Source organism: Corylus avellana, chromosome 2 (assembly GCF_965113065.1).
Source record: "Corylus avellana chromosome 2, dhCorAvel1.hap1.2, whole genome shotgun sequence".
NCBI lineage: Eukaryota > Viridiplantae > Streptophyta > Magnoliopsida > Fagales > Betulaceae > Corylus > Corylus avellana.
The window spans coordinates 12,598,721-12,612,015 of NC_142491.1; the positions used below are offsets into that span (position 1 = coordinate 12,598,721).

At 36.6% G+C, this 13,295-nt stretch overlaps 1 protein-coding gene and 2 long non-coding RNA genes across 3 annotated transcripts in view; all 3 read right to left on the reverse strand.

Annotated features, from left to right (window-relative positions):
* LOC148587347 (uncharacterized) overlaps positions 1 to 2,928 on the reverse strand; it is a 24,572-nt gene extending 21,644 nt beyond the window's left edge. The window contains exon 1 of the long non-coding RNA XR_015911466.1: positions 2,895 to 2,928. This is a non-coding gene — a long non-coding RNA (uncharacterized LOC148587347). The remainder of the gene's footprint in view (positions 1 to 2,894) is intronic.
* Positions 2,929 to 3,381: 453 nt separating this feature from the next.
* Positions 3,382 to 5,429, reverse strand: LOC148587349 (uncharacterized). The gene is made up of 3 exons (XR_015911351.1): positions 5,384 to 5,429; positions 3,557 to 3,668; positions 3,382 to 3,464 (listed from the first exon to the last, which is right to left on the reverse strand). It is a non-coding gene; the product is annotated as an uncharacterized LOC148587349 (long non-coding RNA).
* Positions 5,430 to 8,683: 3,254 nt separating this feature from the next.
* LOC148587350 (putative disease resistance protein RGA1) lies at positions 8,684 to 12,754 on the reverse strand. The gene is made up of 3 exons (XM_088513422.1): positions 9,213 to 12,754; positions 8,951 to 9,062; positions 8,684 to 8,829 (listed from the first exon to the last, which is right to left on the reverse strand). Exon 1 carries the CDS (start codon positions 12,697 to 12,699, stop codon positions 9,250 to 9,252), a length of 3,450 nt encoding a protein of 1,149 aa, XP_088369548.1. The 5' UTR covers positions 12,700 to 12,754; the 3' UTR covers positions 8,684 to 8,829; positions 8,951 to 9,062; positions 9,213 to 9,249.
* Positions 12,755 to 13,295: the final 541 nt, after the last annotated feature.

A 13,295-nucleotide genomic window follows, 5' to 3' on the forward strand; every position in this document is an offset into this window, starting at 1 on the left:
GTATTTTCTTTCTCTTATGAATAACAGTCTAAGACTAATTAATAATCTTTGCTCCATTCCCTCTGACCTTTTTCTATTCAATTAGAAAAAAACAAAAAAAAAATCTTTGCTAAATAAATTTTGAGGTATATTCAATGTAAAATTTTGAAGAAAAAAAAAAATCATATTTAACCTCTAAGTTTTCATTTAATTTGAATTTAGTCATTGAGTTTTCATTTTTTAAAAATACAGTTCTTTAAAATAAGTCTATCTATCACTTCACTGTTAGAGTTGACGGTTTGTCCTATGCTACAAATAAATCAAACTATTATATAAAACCATCAACGAAATGGCGCGGGAGGCAGGGAATTCTACTGTACAAGTTCTGAAGGTCAAAGGTGTGGATAGAAAAAGCAGAGAGGAGAGTTAGAGAGCATGGGATTTTTTTTTTTTTTTTTTTTTTTTTTTTTTTTTTTTTCGGTCTGAAACATGTATATCCCCCGAGAAATAGCTATTCTTCCTTCCTCTCATTTTTAGAGATAGATAAATTTATTAGATCCGAGCATTTGAATAATGCTTTAGAGAATGAGTGGCAATTCTAAGGTGAATAGTATGTAATTCGTCTTTTACTTTAATTAATTAAATTCAAATCTGATTGTTTTCCTGTTCATGGCATGCGTTTACAATCTATAATGAATGTTAGAAACTTAGAATACTTGAATTTAAAGGTCTTCACTCAATTTCTTTAGCAAACTACTAAAAGTTTCCTTTGTTCTCTCTCCTCAACAACCCATAGTTTTCCTCCTACGGACCTCATGGGAGGAGGGAGCCTTGGCTCCTTCCTCCTCCTCCTGCTCCCCCTCCCACCCTCTTCCTTTCCCTCTTCCTATCCTTCTCGCCTCTTTTGAAGCCAAACCCGTCTCTTCGGAGGCCCTATCTGCCTCTTCGAAGGCCCTATCTTACACCTTTGTTGTTTTTTCTTTTTCCAATAATCGCATCGCTCAATCCTCCACTATAAATTCACAGTTCACCGGCGTCATCAGCGGCTCCCAACGACGAATCGGCTCCCTTCTTGGAAATTTTGGGTTTGATTTTTTCAAAATCAGATCTATGCCTTTTAGGAAGTTATCGCCATACACGCGCCCTTCCACCTTGTTCCTGGGTGTCGCCACTTCTGTCTGTCACCAGAACCGCCCCCATACGACGTCCACACGCCGGAGCGTGACTAACACACGCTTGCGAGTAGATCTCACTCGCAGGCGTGTGCAGTCCGCGTGCCACCCTCTCAGGTGCTGCACCTCCAGTGCTCCACCTTATCGACCTCCACCTCCGGTGCTCCTCCATCGTTCAATGCAATTTGTGTTTAGTTTGTTCTGAGTTTTGTTTTTCGTTGTTTTTTGTTGTGTTTCTGTACTAGATTTTCCTACCATAGGCTTTGAATCGTTCCTCATCAGTGTTTTTTTTTGTTTTTGTTGCGGCTATCCTTCGGGTGAGTTGCAATGGTTCTTTTGAGTGCACCATTTATGGTGCACCTTTACAAACCACCTTAACTGGTGGTCAATTTTCTTGGCCTTCGTACCAAGAAAGCATAGGCCCGCGTCATTTATTTGATGCATTGACCTTTTTTTTTTTTTTTTTTTTTTTTTTTTTTTTTTTGTTTACTCATTCTGATGGGGTCGATTTGGGGCTTATTGTTGGTTGCCCAGCCCTTTGTTGTTGTTAGTTGTAATCTCTTGATTTATCTAAAAAATAAGGGTCTTCACTCGTAGCAAACAACAAACTGCAAATTGCAAAGAGCTACAAAATTTGCAGAGATGAAAATTAATCTTTCAAGAAAATTTGAATTTGAATTACACAAAATGTATATCACTTTGAATTTGAATTCAAAGTATAGACTCCTCTTCAGCTCACCTCATGATAATGGATATAACAGAAACACAAAGCAAACAAAAATTATGAATGAGTCAAAGTTAAGAAGATATCTTCGACGTTTTCACGAATACAACATACCCAGAAACTTTGATAAAAATAAAAAACCAAATTGAAAATTCAGGTCCCAATGAATTTGAAATGACTAAAATCTGGACAGACAACTATTGTGAGTCCTCATTTCCATACAGCAGCCAACTGCAAGATCATTGATGTAGCGCCAGGATGATCAATCAAATACCGCTTGTCTTCCTGTACATCTGCAGCAGATCATATCCAAACTTACATGGTTAAATTTAAATCAGCTTGTATTGGTTAAATATCAATATTGATATATTTCAAGTAGTCAAATTAATCCATACCAAGTTTGGTTCCTACAAGCACTATTGGCACAGTTGGGGGGATTCACTAGAACTTTTAGTCTGAAAGCCAAGAAATAGATGTGTCAGACTGATACTGGAGAATCACCTAGAAATTAACCTAACAAATTAAGAACAAATGTGATTGGGTTTTGATGAAAAACCTTGTTGGAGATATTTCCATAGCTGGCTTTGCTGATGAGAGAGAAGGCCAACAAGAAAACATCTGGTTATAATCCTCCTGTCCTGTATTCACCAACTTCGTTAAGTACATAGGGAATTACATAATTTCTTTCTCTATGAAAACTAAACATGTAAAGGGTGTGTGGTTGAAAAAAAAAACACCAAAAAAAAAAAAAAAATTCTAATACAAGTTGCTAATGCCTAATTTTTACCAATTTATCAGTCTATAATTAAATTTCTAAGTGTGATAAAATCTCTCATGCAGAGGAGAAATGCCATTTTGTATACTCCTATCCTTCTCCCATTCTCCTTGTTTGAAAATCAGATATTGTATATGTAGGACTCACAGGTTTTTTTTTTTTTTTTTTTTTTTTTTTTTTAAATAAAAAACCCCAAACAGAATTATAGCAGCAATCTGATGACACCCATGAAGCAATTACCTACCAGCAGTGTCCCATAGTCCAAGGTTAACTGTGCTCTACCATCAACCATGATGAGCACTACAGTTGTTGAACACAATGGGCGCACAATCCTATAAGAATTTGAAGTAAAACATATCAAAATATAATTGTTGAGGTGGTAATCTAGAAAGAAACAAAAAAGTCGATTTTTTTATAAACATCCAATTACCTTAATTCTCCACTATATGACAAAAATGCTACAAGAAATCAATTGGGTAATCACATATTTTCCTGCAAAAACAGCTAATTAGTCAGTCTAATATCAACCACTCATGTTATTAATACATGAACTAAAGGCCTTTATAACCAACTCATTCTCTTCCATGTTTGGACTTCACAAAAAGGGAAAGCTAAAGAAAATAAGAACTTCACAAACAGATTTTTGACATCCAAGACAAATGAAGCTATTCTGCTTAACCTAGTTTATTAATATAAATTTAATTACATAAGGAATCAGATACTTACATAATTGTTTGCTAGTTGCTGTATAATTGTAGAACCAGCTTTCTTTGAAGAAAGATTTACTCTTGTATGTTCAGCATTTGATTCCCATCTAGCTTCCACATCAAGAATCAAAAAAGTTCAGAAGCTAACAATATATACCTGACATGGAAGAGAATAATCTAAGGAGAACTGGGATTGTACTTGATGAATCTTGATGAATCTCATTTTTCAACTCCATTTCGTTTCCTTCACCCTCCTAACAAAGCTTCGTCTCTTTGTTCTCTACCTCCATTAGTACAGAAGTTTCAAGAACCTGTTTGCATCACCAGGTTATAGCTGTCGACTTCATATCTACTCCAACATATATATCAACTAAATGACAACATATGAACTAAATGATTGCTGCATGCTTGGGACATACAAGATAGTCTTGAAAGAATTTACATGTTTTTTTAGGGGAAAAATATTAAAAAAAAAACCCCAAACTACCGGCCGTTTTCGATTTAGCCCCCTGATGTTCCAAAAGCCATAAAGTAGCCCTCCAAACTATCAAACTGTTGCATTTTGGCCACTCCGTTAGTCAAAACCGTCCGTCTGGACGGAAACTACAAAACGCCGTCGTTTGGTTACGGGTAAGTTACTAAAATGCCCTTGTATGTATTTTTTTTTATTTTTTATTTTTTTTTAAAGAAGGAGCAAAACGGTGCCGTTTTGCTCCAAAAAGGGTTCACTTACCCTAAGCAAAAAGGCGCCATTTTGCTTAATGGTAAGGATTAATACTGACAAAATAAAATCAAAACAGCAAACCAAAAAACAAACCGGCGCTAGCAACCCCACCCCCACCGGTGCCGGAGAGCATACAACCGGTCAGCATCGCCGGCCAGCTTTCTTTTTCCCAAACCCTCTTTTCTTTCTCCCAAACCCTCTTCTCTTCATCCAGAAAAAACCAGAAAAAAAAGGGCCAGCGAAAAAACAAGAAAAAACAAAACAGAAAAAATCAACAAACCAGAAAAACAAATCCCAAACTCCAAATCCCCTCTTCTTCCCAAACTCCAAACCCCAATCAGCCGAAACAAGAGAGACCCAACAAAATCAACAAAAACAAATTTCTGCAATCAGCTACATCAACAATCCAATCAGAAATTACAATCAACCCAATCAGAAATGCGGCGAGACCCAGCGAAACCCAGCAAAATCCGGCAAAACCCAGCCTCAAAACTCGATTCTAATTCCTCAAACTCGTTTTTGGATTCAAAACTAAAACCTAGAGGGGAAGATTAACCCTTAGGGAATTTTATCACCCTAAAGGTATCCACCGGAGAGGGCTGCCGGTTGGAGAAAGGAGACCCATGGGTCTGCCGGCGTGACCCAAAGAAGAAAGAAGAAGAGAAAGTGGGAGAGAAAGAGAAGTGCTACAAATTTTCGGTGAAAAAGAGAGAAGAAGAGAAGGTGGGAGAGAAGAATTAAGTGTATTAGCTTGTAGAGTTTTTTTTTTGCATTTTATTTGCAAGTGGAGTACCCCCACATCTTTTCCCACTTCATCACCAACCTACCTGCAATTCACTCTGTCGTGTGAAGTATCTTCCTGTCCACAAGGTCCCAGAAGAAGGTTTCTTATGTTTGAGGGACACGATCGGCTGGATGAGGAAGACGGGACCGGCTACGCAGAGAATATTAATCCTTACCACTAAGCAAAACGGCGCCGTTTTGCTTAGGGTAAGTGAACCCTTTTTGCCGTTTTGCTCCTTTAAAAAAAAAAAAAAAAAAAAAAAAATACATACAAGGGCATTTTAGTAACTTACCCGTAACCAAATGACGTCGTTTTTCTGTTTCCGTCCAGACTAACGGAATGGCCAAAATGCAATAGTTTGGTAGTTTGAGGGGCTACTTTATGACTTTTGGAACATCAGGGGGGTAAATAAAAAACGGCTGGTAATTTAGGGGTCTTTTTTATATTTTTCCCTTTTTTTAGAGATGGGAATCTAGAAAGAAACCAAAAATACAGTTCTTTAATGAATATCCAATTACCTTAATTTTCCACTATGACAAAAATGCAAGTCCCTTTGAAATTGTTAGGGGTGTCAACCCGGTCCGGTTTCCCGGTTTTTGGCCAAAACCGGAACCGGAACCGGGGTACCCCGGTTCTTGGTTTTGGGAAACCGGAACCGGAACCGGGACCCCGGTTAACCGGGGTCCCGGTTCCCGGCCGGTTCCGGTTTTACCCGGTCCGGTACCCGGTTTTTGAAAATAATTAATGTTTGGGGCTTATTTTAGGTATTGGGCCTAAAATAAGCCCATTATTTTTTTCATAAGTTAGCTCATTTAAAAAAAAAAAAAACTATTAATCTTTTGTGACTTTGTCTAAATTAAAGAGGTTTGATTGTGATTGTTTCAAATAATTAAAAAATAAACCTTAAAAAGCATAAAAATCCTAAATAATCAATGTTTTTGCCTATATGAGCCTTAGAAATAAAAATTCGAATTTTTTAAAATACCCTAAACATAATTTTAAATTAGATACATAAAGAAAACATTAAAATAATAAAAAGTAAAAACAAATATGTAAACAAACCAACATGCACAAGAAATAAATACCCCTTACTAGAGCTTTGTCACTTACAGGGGAAAACACCGAAAACCTTCAAAAATCAAAAGAATCAAAACCTAAGGTGCTAACTCCTAAACGCTGCGTATTGCGTAAGAGTAAAAGAATTAAAATTATATATATATATATATATATATATATATATATATATATAATTTAATAAAATAAATAAATAATACCCGGTTCCGGTTTTCCCGGTTTTGACCGGGTGCCAAAAACCGGGACCGGAACCGGGGTCCCGGTTTTTTTTTTTTTTGGAACCGGAACCGGAACCGGGTCCCGGTTTTCCGGTTTCCGGTTTCCCGGTTTCCCGGTTTTCCGGTCCCGGTTCCGGTTTCCCGGTTATTTTTGACACCCCTAGAAATTGTTGAGGTGGCCATTTCAGAGTTCCAACATATGACACTGCAGGCTCTTGTCATCTTATTTGGAAAGTGAATTTACCTGGCTCCAGTTAGGACAAACACGAGTAAATCGTTCAAGTGTGTTAACTCTAACTATTATATGTTTAAGGGGAAAGTTCACATACTTCCCTCAAACTACCTTTCAATTGACAATGTCCCTCCAAACTTTTAATTGTGACAATTTTCCTCCAAATTATAAAAAATTAGCAATATTCCCCCTAATGACGAAACTACCCTTAGTAAAATAAAAACAAAAAATACTAAAACTTCTAGAAAAAACCTATAACTAAAAAATAAAAATAAAAAAATCCAAATGATGGCAAATTTAAAATTTAAAAAAAAAAAAAAAATCCATTGTATAAAAAAAAAACCCATTGTATAAAAAAAAAATTAAAAATTCTGTTTTTTTTTTTGTTATAAAAAATATTTTTTTATAACTTTTTAAAATAAAAATTTTTGTTTTAAAAAAAAACTAACAATTTTCGTTTAAGAAAATAAAAGTTTTCGTTTCTAAAACAATTATTTTTTTTAAAAAAATGTTTCTTTCTGTTTAGAGAAAAAATTGTTTTAAAAAAAAATTAAAAATTTTCGTTTAAAAAATAATTTTTTAGTCTTAAGAGCCACCTTTAAACGTTTTAGTCTTAAGAGCCATCTCAATTGAGTAATCACATATTTTCCTGCAAAAACAGCTAATTAATCAGTCTAATATCAACCACTCATGTTCTTATTACATGAACTAATGAAGGGCCTTTATCACCAATCCATTCTCTTCCATGTTTGGATTTCACACAAAAGGGAAAGCTAAAGAAAATAAGAACTTTACAAACTTGCTGAAATGATCAATTCACATGTCTAGTAGTTGTTCATTATTAAAATTATTGCAGTTGGAAAAGCATAAGAGGAAAATAATTGAGAATTTGTTTTACAAGCATAATGAGAAAAATTAACACAATATTGATTCACAATATTTAAAAGTGAACCTATGCTTCACAAGGAATCATATCCAAGAACTAGCTAGGTTCTTGAAATTAAAGCAATCCTTGAAGTTAAGTAGCAGTCTTTAAGTGCTAACACAAAAAGCTATCATAAAGGATGAAATAAAACAAAATAAAGGATATTTTTAGCATATTGCAACAGTTTTTTGACATCCAAGACAAATGAAGTTAATCTGCTTAACAGAATTTAATTACATAAGGAATCAGATACTTACACATTTGTATGCTACTTGCTGCATAATTGTAAAACCAGCTTTCTTTGTCGAAAGACATAAACAATCAAAAAAGTTGAGAAGCTAACAGTACCTGAAATGAAAGAGAATAATCTAAAGAGGACTGGGTTTGTATTTGATTGTAACAATGGAGTGTTGAGTGTTAAAGCTATATCTCACGACATGCCATGTACTCCTCAAGACAGCATAACTGATCCTCAAACTCAGCATATTTGACCCTCAAGTTAACCCTCATTCCTTGATTTATGCTGCTTTTGTACATGGCATTTCCTCTTTGTAATTTGCTCTCTTAGTACTCCGTAGAAGTTTCGGTTATATATCAGAACTCTACACACTATTTTGGCAAGTTAACCAAAACAGTGCTTCTCAAATTTTTTCATTGAGTCCTTTTCAAAACCAATTAATGATATGCATGCGACAAGTTAATTCTTACCATTCAATTGCCAAATTTGACCCTCTCAAGAAAATGACATCACTCTATTTTGATTCAAGAAGCCCCTGAATTCCCATGAGAAACCCAAACCATTCAAAGCCAAAGTGCCATGCAACAACTCAATTAACAGCAAGATGTGAGGTAAAAATGAGAACAAAAATATAGGATATCCTTCAGAGCTCAATTGCATACCTTGTTCGGAATTCATTTTTATAGTGATTCAGAGTAGCATTGATCTGCGCTTTGCTCCTTGTAGCGAAAATCCTGATAAGATCCTCAAGATTGTAAGCCTTCTCTGAAATCTTCTCGTGGAGTATTTTAGCCTCTAAATAAGATAATCTTAAATGGACTTTTTGATAAAAGAAAATGCCCAAAAATTTCAAATTTCATATTAAGAAGTTCATAACAGAAGCAACTTATTAATACAATCATTACACAATTCCCCCATAATTCTCATTCTCGTACCCCATTCTGCTTTCATATGCATTTCCCTCTAAAATTCAGAAACTCAAGTGAATAAAAGAAACAATAGCTCAAAAATTATAATGCAAATAAAAAACTAAGCTAATTAACCAAAAGTAGGCATTGATATTTAGAATGGAATTATTCAAGAGCCAAATATTTTAATTGAATATTTTTAGATAAAGTGACATGTGGATCTTCAAGAGCAAATCTTTTTAATTTATGTAACAAATAATTGAACCAGAATGAATACCAGTGCAGCAAGCTATAGTTCTCCGAGTGTTGTTTACAGATTGGATCTTCCGTAAAATATTTGCTCGAGTTCATCAAGTGCTAGTTTTCACTCTGTTAAAACAATGATAAATAAAGCAGTTAAGCACCAAGAATACATCACCTCATCAACTCTGTTTCCACAAAACTATGTACCCGTAGAAATGAAGAAATGAAATAAAAAATAATAATTTACCAACTATTTCTCCTAAAATGTGAAGAATCACGTATGCAGTGCCCTAGATTTTTTAATAAGCTTCCAATCCCCTGTTTCGTCTGTGCTTCAATTCATTGTGCCTCTTCTGCATCTGAAATTTAACGACCAAGAAATACTGAGAGATTAAAATGAATAAAACGAAGATGTAGAAGGTGGGCACTTTAATTTCTATGAAGGATTCAAATAAAATGATGAGTAATATACCTCAATCAGTCGAAGCTTAAAATGATGAGTAATATACCTGAATCAGTCGAAGCTGCATGGGTGATTGAATTTTCTTATTGCTGAGGTGGATACCGTAAGTCTAACTCTGGAATGTGAGCAATCTTGGCCCAATCCTCACCTGTTTCTCTCTTGCATCTTTGCAATAGGATGGGGCAATTCACAATTGTTAGCTTCTGCAGAGACGTTAGCCTACGCATTCCTTCGGGGAGTGATGCCAATCTGGAGCATTCACGAATGGCAAGCAATTGAAGTGATTTGCAGTTGTGGATCCACTCTGGTATAGCCGTCAAGCTTTCACAATCCCAAATCTCAAGCTTTTGTAGAGTGGTTGCATGTTGAAGCACCGAGGGGAGAGACGCCAATTTTGGAAGTACTTCGAAGCAAATGGAGAGGAGGCTCGTAAGGCCTTGCCATTGCATCCCATCCTCATCGTTGGCTATGTCAAGATCAGGACAATCCACAAGATATAGGCGTCGAAGGGCAGTGAGATGTTGTAGGGAGAGAGGCTTTAATATCTGGCAACGATATATACTCAAAGACATAAGAGAAGAGAGATTTTGCAGTGGCAAAGTTTCTAGATCCTCAATAGAACGGAATACTATAGACTTCAATTTTGAGAGAGGAGTGAATAAAGAGGAGTCTGTTGCAGTTGACGGTGGGCTTTGCGGTGCTGCCATATTCATCATCATTGTCTGTTGCAGTGGCTTTGAACTAGCTTTATCTAGCTCCAAGTTTTCTTCAAGATGTGGAAACATTGGCATGGAAGTCAACATAGGGCAATTGCGGATGTATAATTTTGAAAGACGAGGAAAGGAAGGGAGTAAACGATGCTCCGTTATTTCAACGGAATTATGACTATCACTATTTACCTCCACAGAAGAATCCCTCCTCCTCCACCACCCCTTGAGATTAGGGCATTCAATGAGGAAGATAGACTCGAGGGATGGGAAAAATGGTGTTGGAGCCGTTGAAGAGGAAGAGAACTCATTGATTTCACCGTCGTCTGATATGTACTCCATAGCCTCCAAATCTTTAAGAAAAAGCTCCTTGAGGGAAGGCAGTTGACTCAATGATGGTAAATATTGGATTTTCCCACAATACAATAATCGAAATGTAACAAGATTTGTGAGCAGTAACGAAATCCAAGTCGGAAGCTTTGAACCCCGATAGTGTCTTAAGAAAAGATTTTTCAAATTTGGGTGTGGTTGGGAGCCATTCAATGACGCTTCATCCTCAACAACATCCGAATTATCGACATCTCCTTTAGTACTCCACCGTATATTCAAAGTATGAAGATGTTGTTTCTCATTTAGACTTGCAGCCTTACATTCTGACGCAACACCTTTCTCATGTCCCAAATTTACAATCTCTAGCTTTCCTCTTAGCTTATTTAATCCCTTTAGTTCTTGTAAACCACTGCTAACACTATGTCTGGAATGAGAATCCAAGTGGACATAAAATGTGGATAACGTCCGAAGATTAGTCAGTTGCCCCAATCCAAGTGGCATATAAGTTAAACCACAAGCATCTATCTCAAGATGCTGAAGGTTGACTAATTTTTTAATGTCTCTCGGCAATTCTTTTAGTGACTCACAAAAGGAGAGTATTAGTGTTTGCAAATTTTGCAAACTGGTTAGAGAATCTGGCAGCTTCTTCATACCTATGTTTCCAGAAAGATCTAGATACCTTAAATGCTTCAACTTTCCGATATAGCTTAAATTTTGCAACGGAAGTGGATAACTTGAAAAATCATGCAAATCCAACACACGTAAGAACTTGGAACTTGAAAAAGTTGCCTCACAATCAATATTATCCTTAAAGTGCCGTCCAAAGTAAAGAAGTGTTCGCATCCGACTTGCTTTACACAATAAAGTTGGAACTCCACATGAAATATTTATATTGTAAGCAACTGATACATGCCGAGCTTTCTCATCAATGTTTCTCTTCTTATCATCTATTGTGGTGATCAACGATCCTGCCACTGATATGGCAAGATCATGCATGAGATCGTGCATTTTGCATTTAATTACATTACCAAACTCATCCATTTCAGCTTCTTGAAAGAATGATCTCCATAGTAAATCCATAAAATACTCATTACCAACCTCTTCCATTTCACCTTCCATTACAAACCCTTGTGCTATCCAAAGTTTAATCAATGTTGATTTTTCAATCTCGTAATCCTTTGGATACAAACTACAATATGCAAAGCAGTGCTTCAAATGTGAAGGAAGATGATCATAACTCAGCTTCAAGGTTGGTAAGATGCTATTTTCCTTTAAAGATATTTTTGAGAGTTCATTGTTCTTAAAAGACAACCATTCTGTTTCAGGATTTTTGGAACCTAGTAAACCTCCGATTGTCCTTATAGCTAAAGGGACACCTAAACACTTTTGTAGGATATCCTTCCCAAGTGCTACGATACTTGAATTCTCCGGCTCTTGTCCATTCTCAAATGCCTTCTGCTTAAATAAAGACCATGATGCTTCTTCATCTAAACCCCTTAAGGAATATGATTCAACTGTCCCAATAATCCTTGCAACCCTTTCAGAGCGAATTGTCCTTGCAACAATTTCATTGCGAGTAGTCACCAATATTCTACTGCCTCTTGCACCACCCATCAGCACATTTTTCAAGCAACACCATTTTTCATCATCCTCATTCCACACATCATCCAACACAAGAAAGTATTTTTTTCCATCGATTTCTTTTGAAAGATTGTTTACCAGTGTATTCATTTCAATGTTTGGTTGTTTTGTGTTTGTTGCAGATTCTAAGATTTTTGCAACAATATTTTGAACATCGAAGAAATCAGAGACACATACCCACATTTTGAGCTCAAAGTGTTTTTGGATTTGCTCATCATTGAATACAAGTTGAGCGAGTGTAGTCTTTCCCAATCCACCAATACCAACAATTGGAAGGATTGAAACATTGTCTTCAACGTTGGAGTCCAGCAAAAGGTCTATAACAGCCTTCTTATCATCCTCTCGCCCAATAACTGCTTCTACGCGTACTAAAGAATGAGTGTTATTCCTCTCCCTGTTCACGACTCGTGTCTCTTCAACCTGGCGTACCTCCAAATGGAATCTCCTATCTGCGTTGATGGCATCTAACCTCTTTCTGATGGCCATAATCTTACGGGCCGTTTTATGATGAGAGGCAAGCTGGTTTGATTTGGAAAAGAAAATGCTTACCTTTTTGGCCTTCTTATCACGGGTCATTATTTTTCTTTGCAGAGCTTCAGTTGAAACCTCATCCAGCAAGTCATCAGCATCGTACATGGCATCTTCTAACTTTCCCAGCCAATCTTTGACAGCATGGTTCCCTGCAGCATGTTTCTCCTCTGCATCCAGAAGCACAGCTTTGATTGTTGAAACGGTGCTCCTAAGGCTTTCAACCTCATCTTTGACACCCCATAGCAGTCTGATCTCTTTGGCAGCCAGTGAGCCCAAAGTCCCAATGATTCGCTCGGCAACAACGGAGAGAAGCAGTTCCGCCATTTCCTTTCCTGATGGTGAGTGAAAGAATGCTCAAACTCTTGAAGAAGCAGTTGAAGGGTAGAATGAAGAAATGTTTTGAGAATGGTTGACTTCACCCAAAATGGTTTATCAACGATTCGTTTGGCACATTGGTGGCGCATGTGAAACCAATAATGCATCATCATAAAGTATGTAGCTTTTTGTCGGATGTATTGACCCCACGCAAGGGGAAGAATGAACATAATTCTACAGATGACGTGGCCTCCACTAAATAAGGCATCAGAAGAAAAAAAAAATGCTAGATCAATTATATATATATATATATATATATATATATATATATCCGAAAACAAGATTGATTATTAACCCTACAGATACGTGGCCCCCACTAAGCATCTTTTGAAAAAGAAAAAGAAGCTACTTTTGAAAAAGCAGAAGAAAAGCCAGAGCGTCCAAAAGCAATAGGAAGACAAAGATGACTAGTAGTCTACTCATCGACAGCGTTATTCACGTGAATATGTCTCCTGCCAAAAGGCCCAAAACACAACTACCCCGCAGAAAACAACCATTCAGATTCGGTAGTTTTTACAAGCAGAATGGAAGGCTGAAATTCCGTA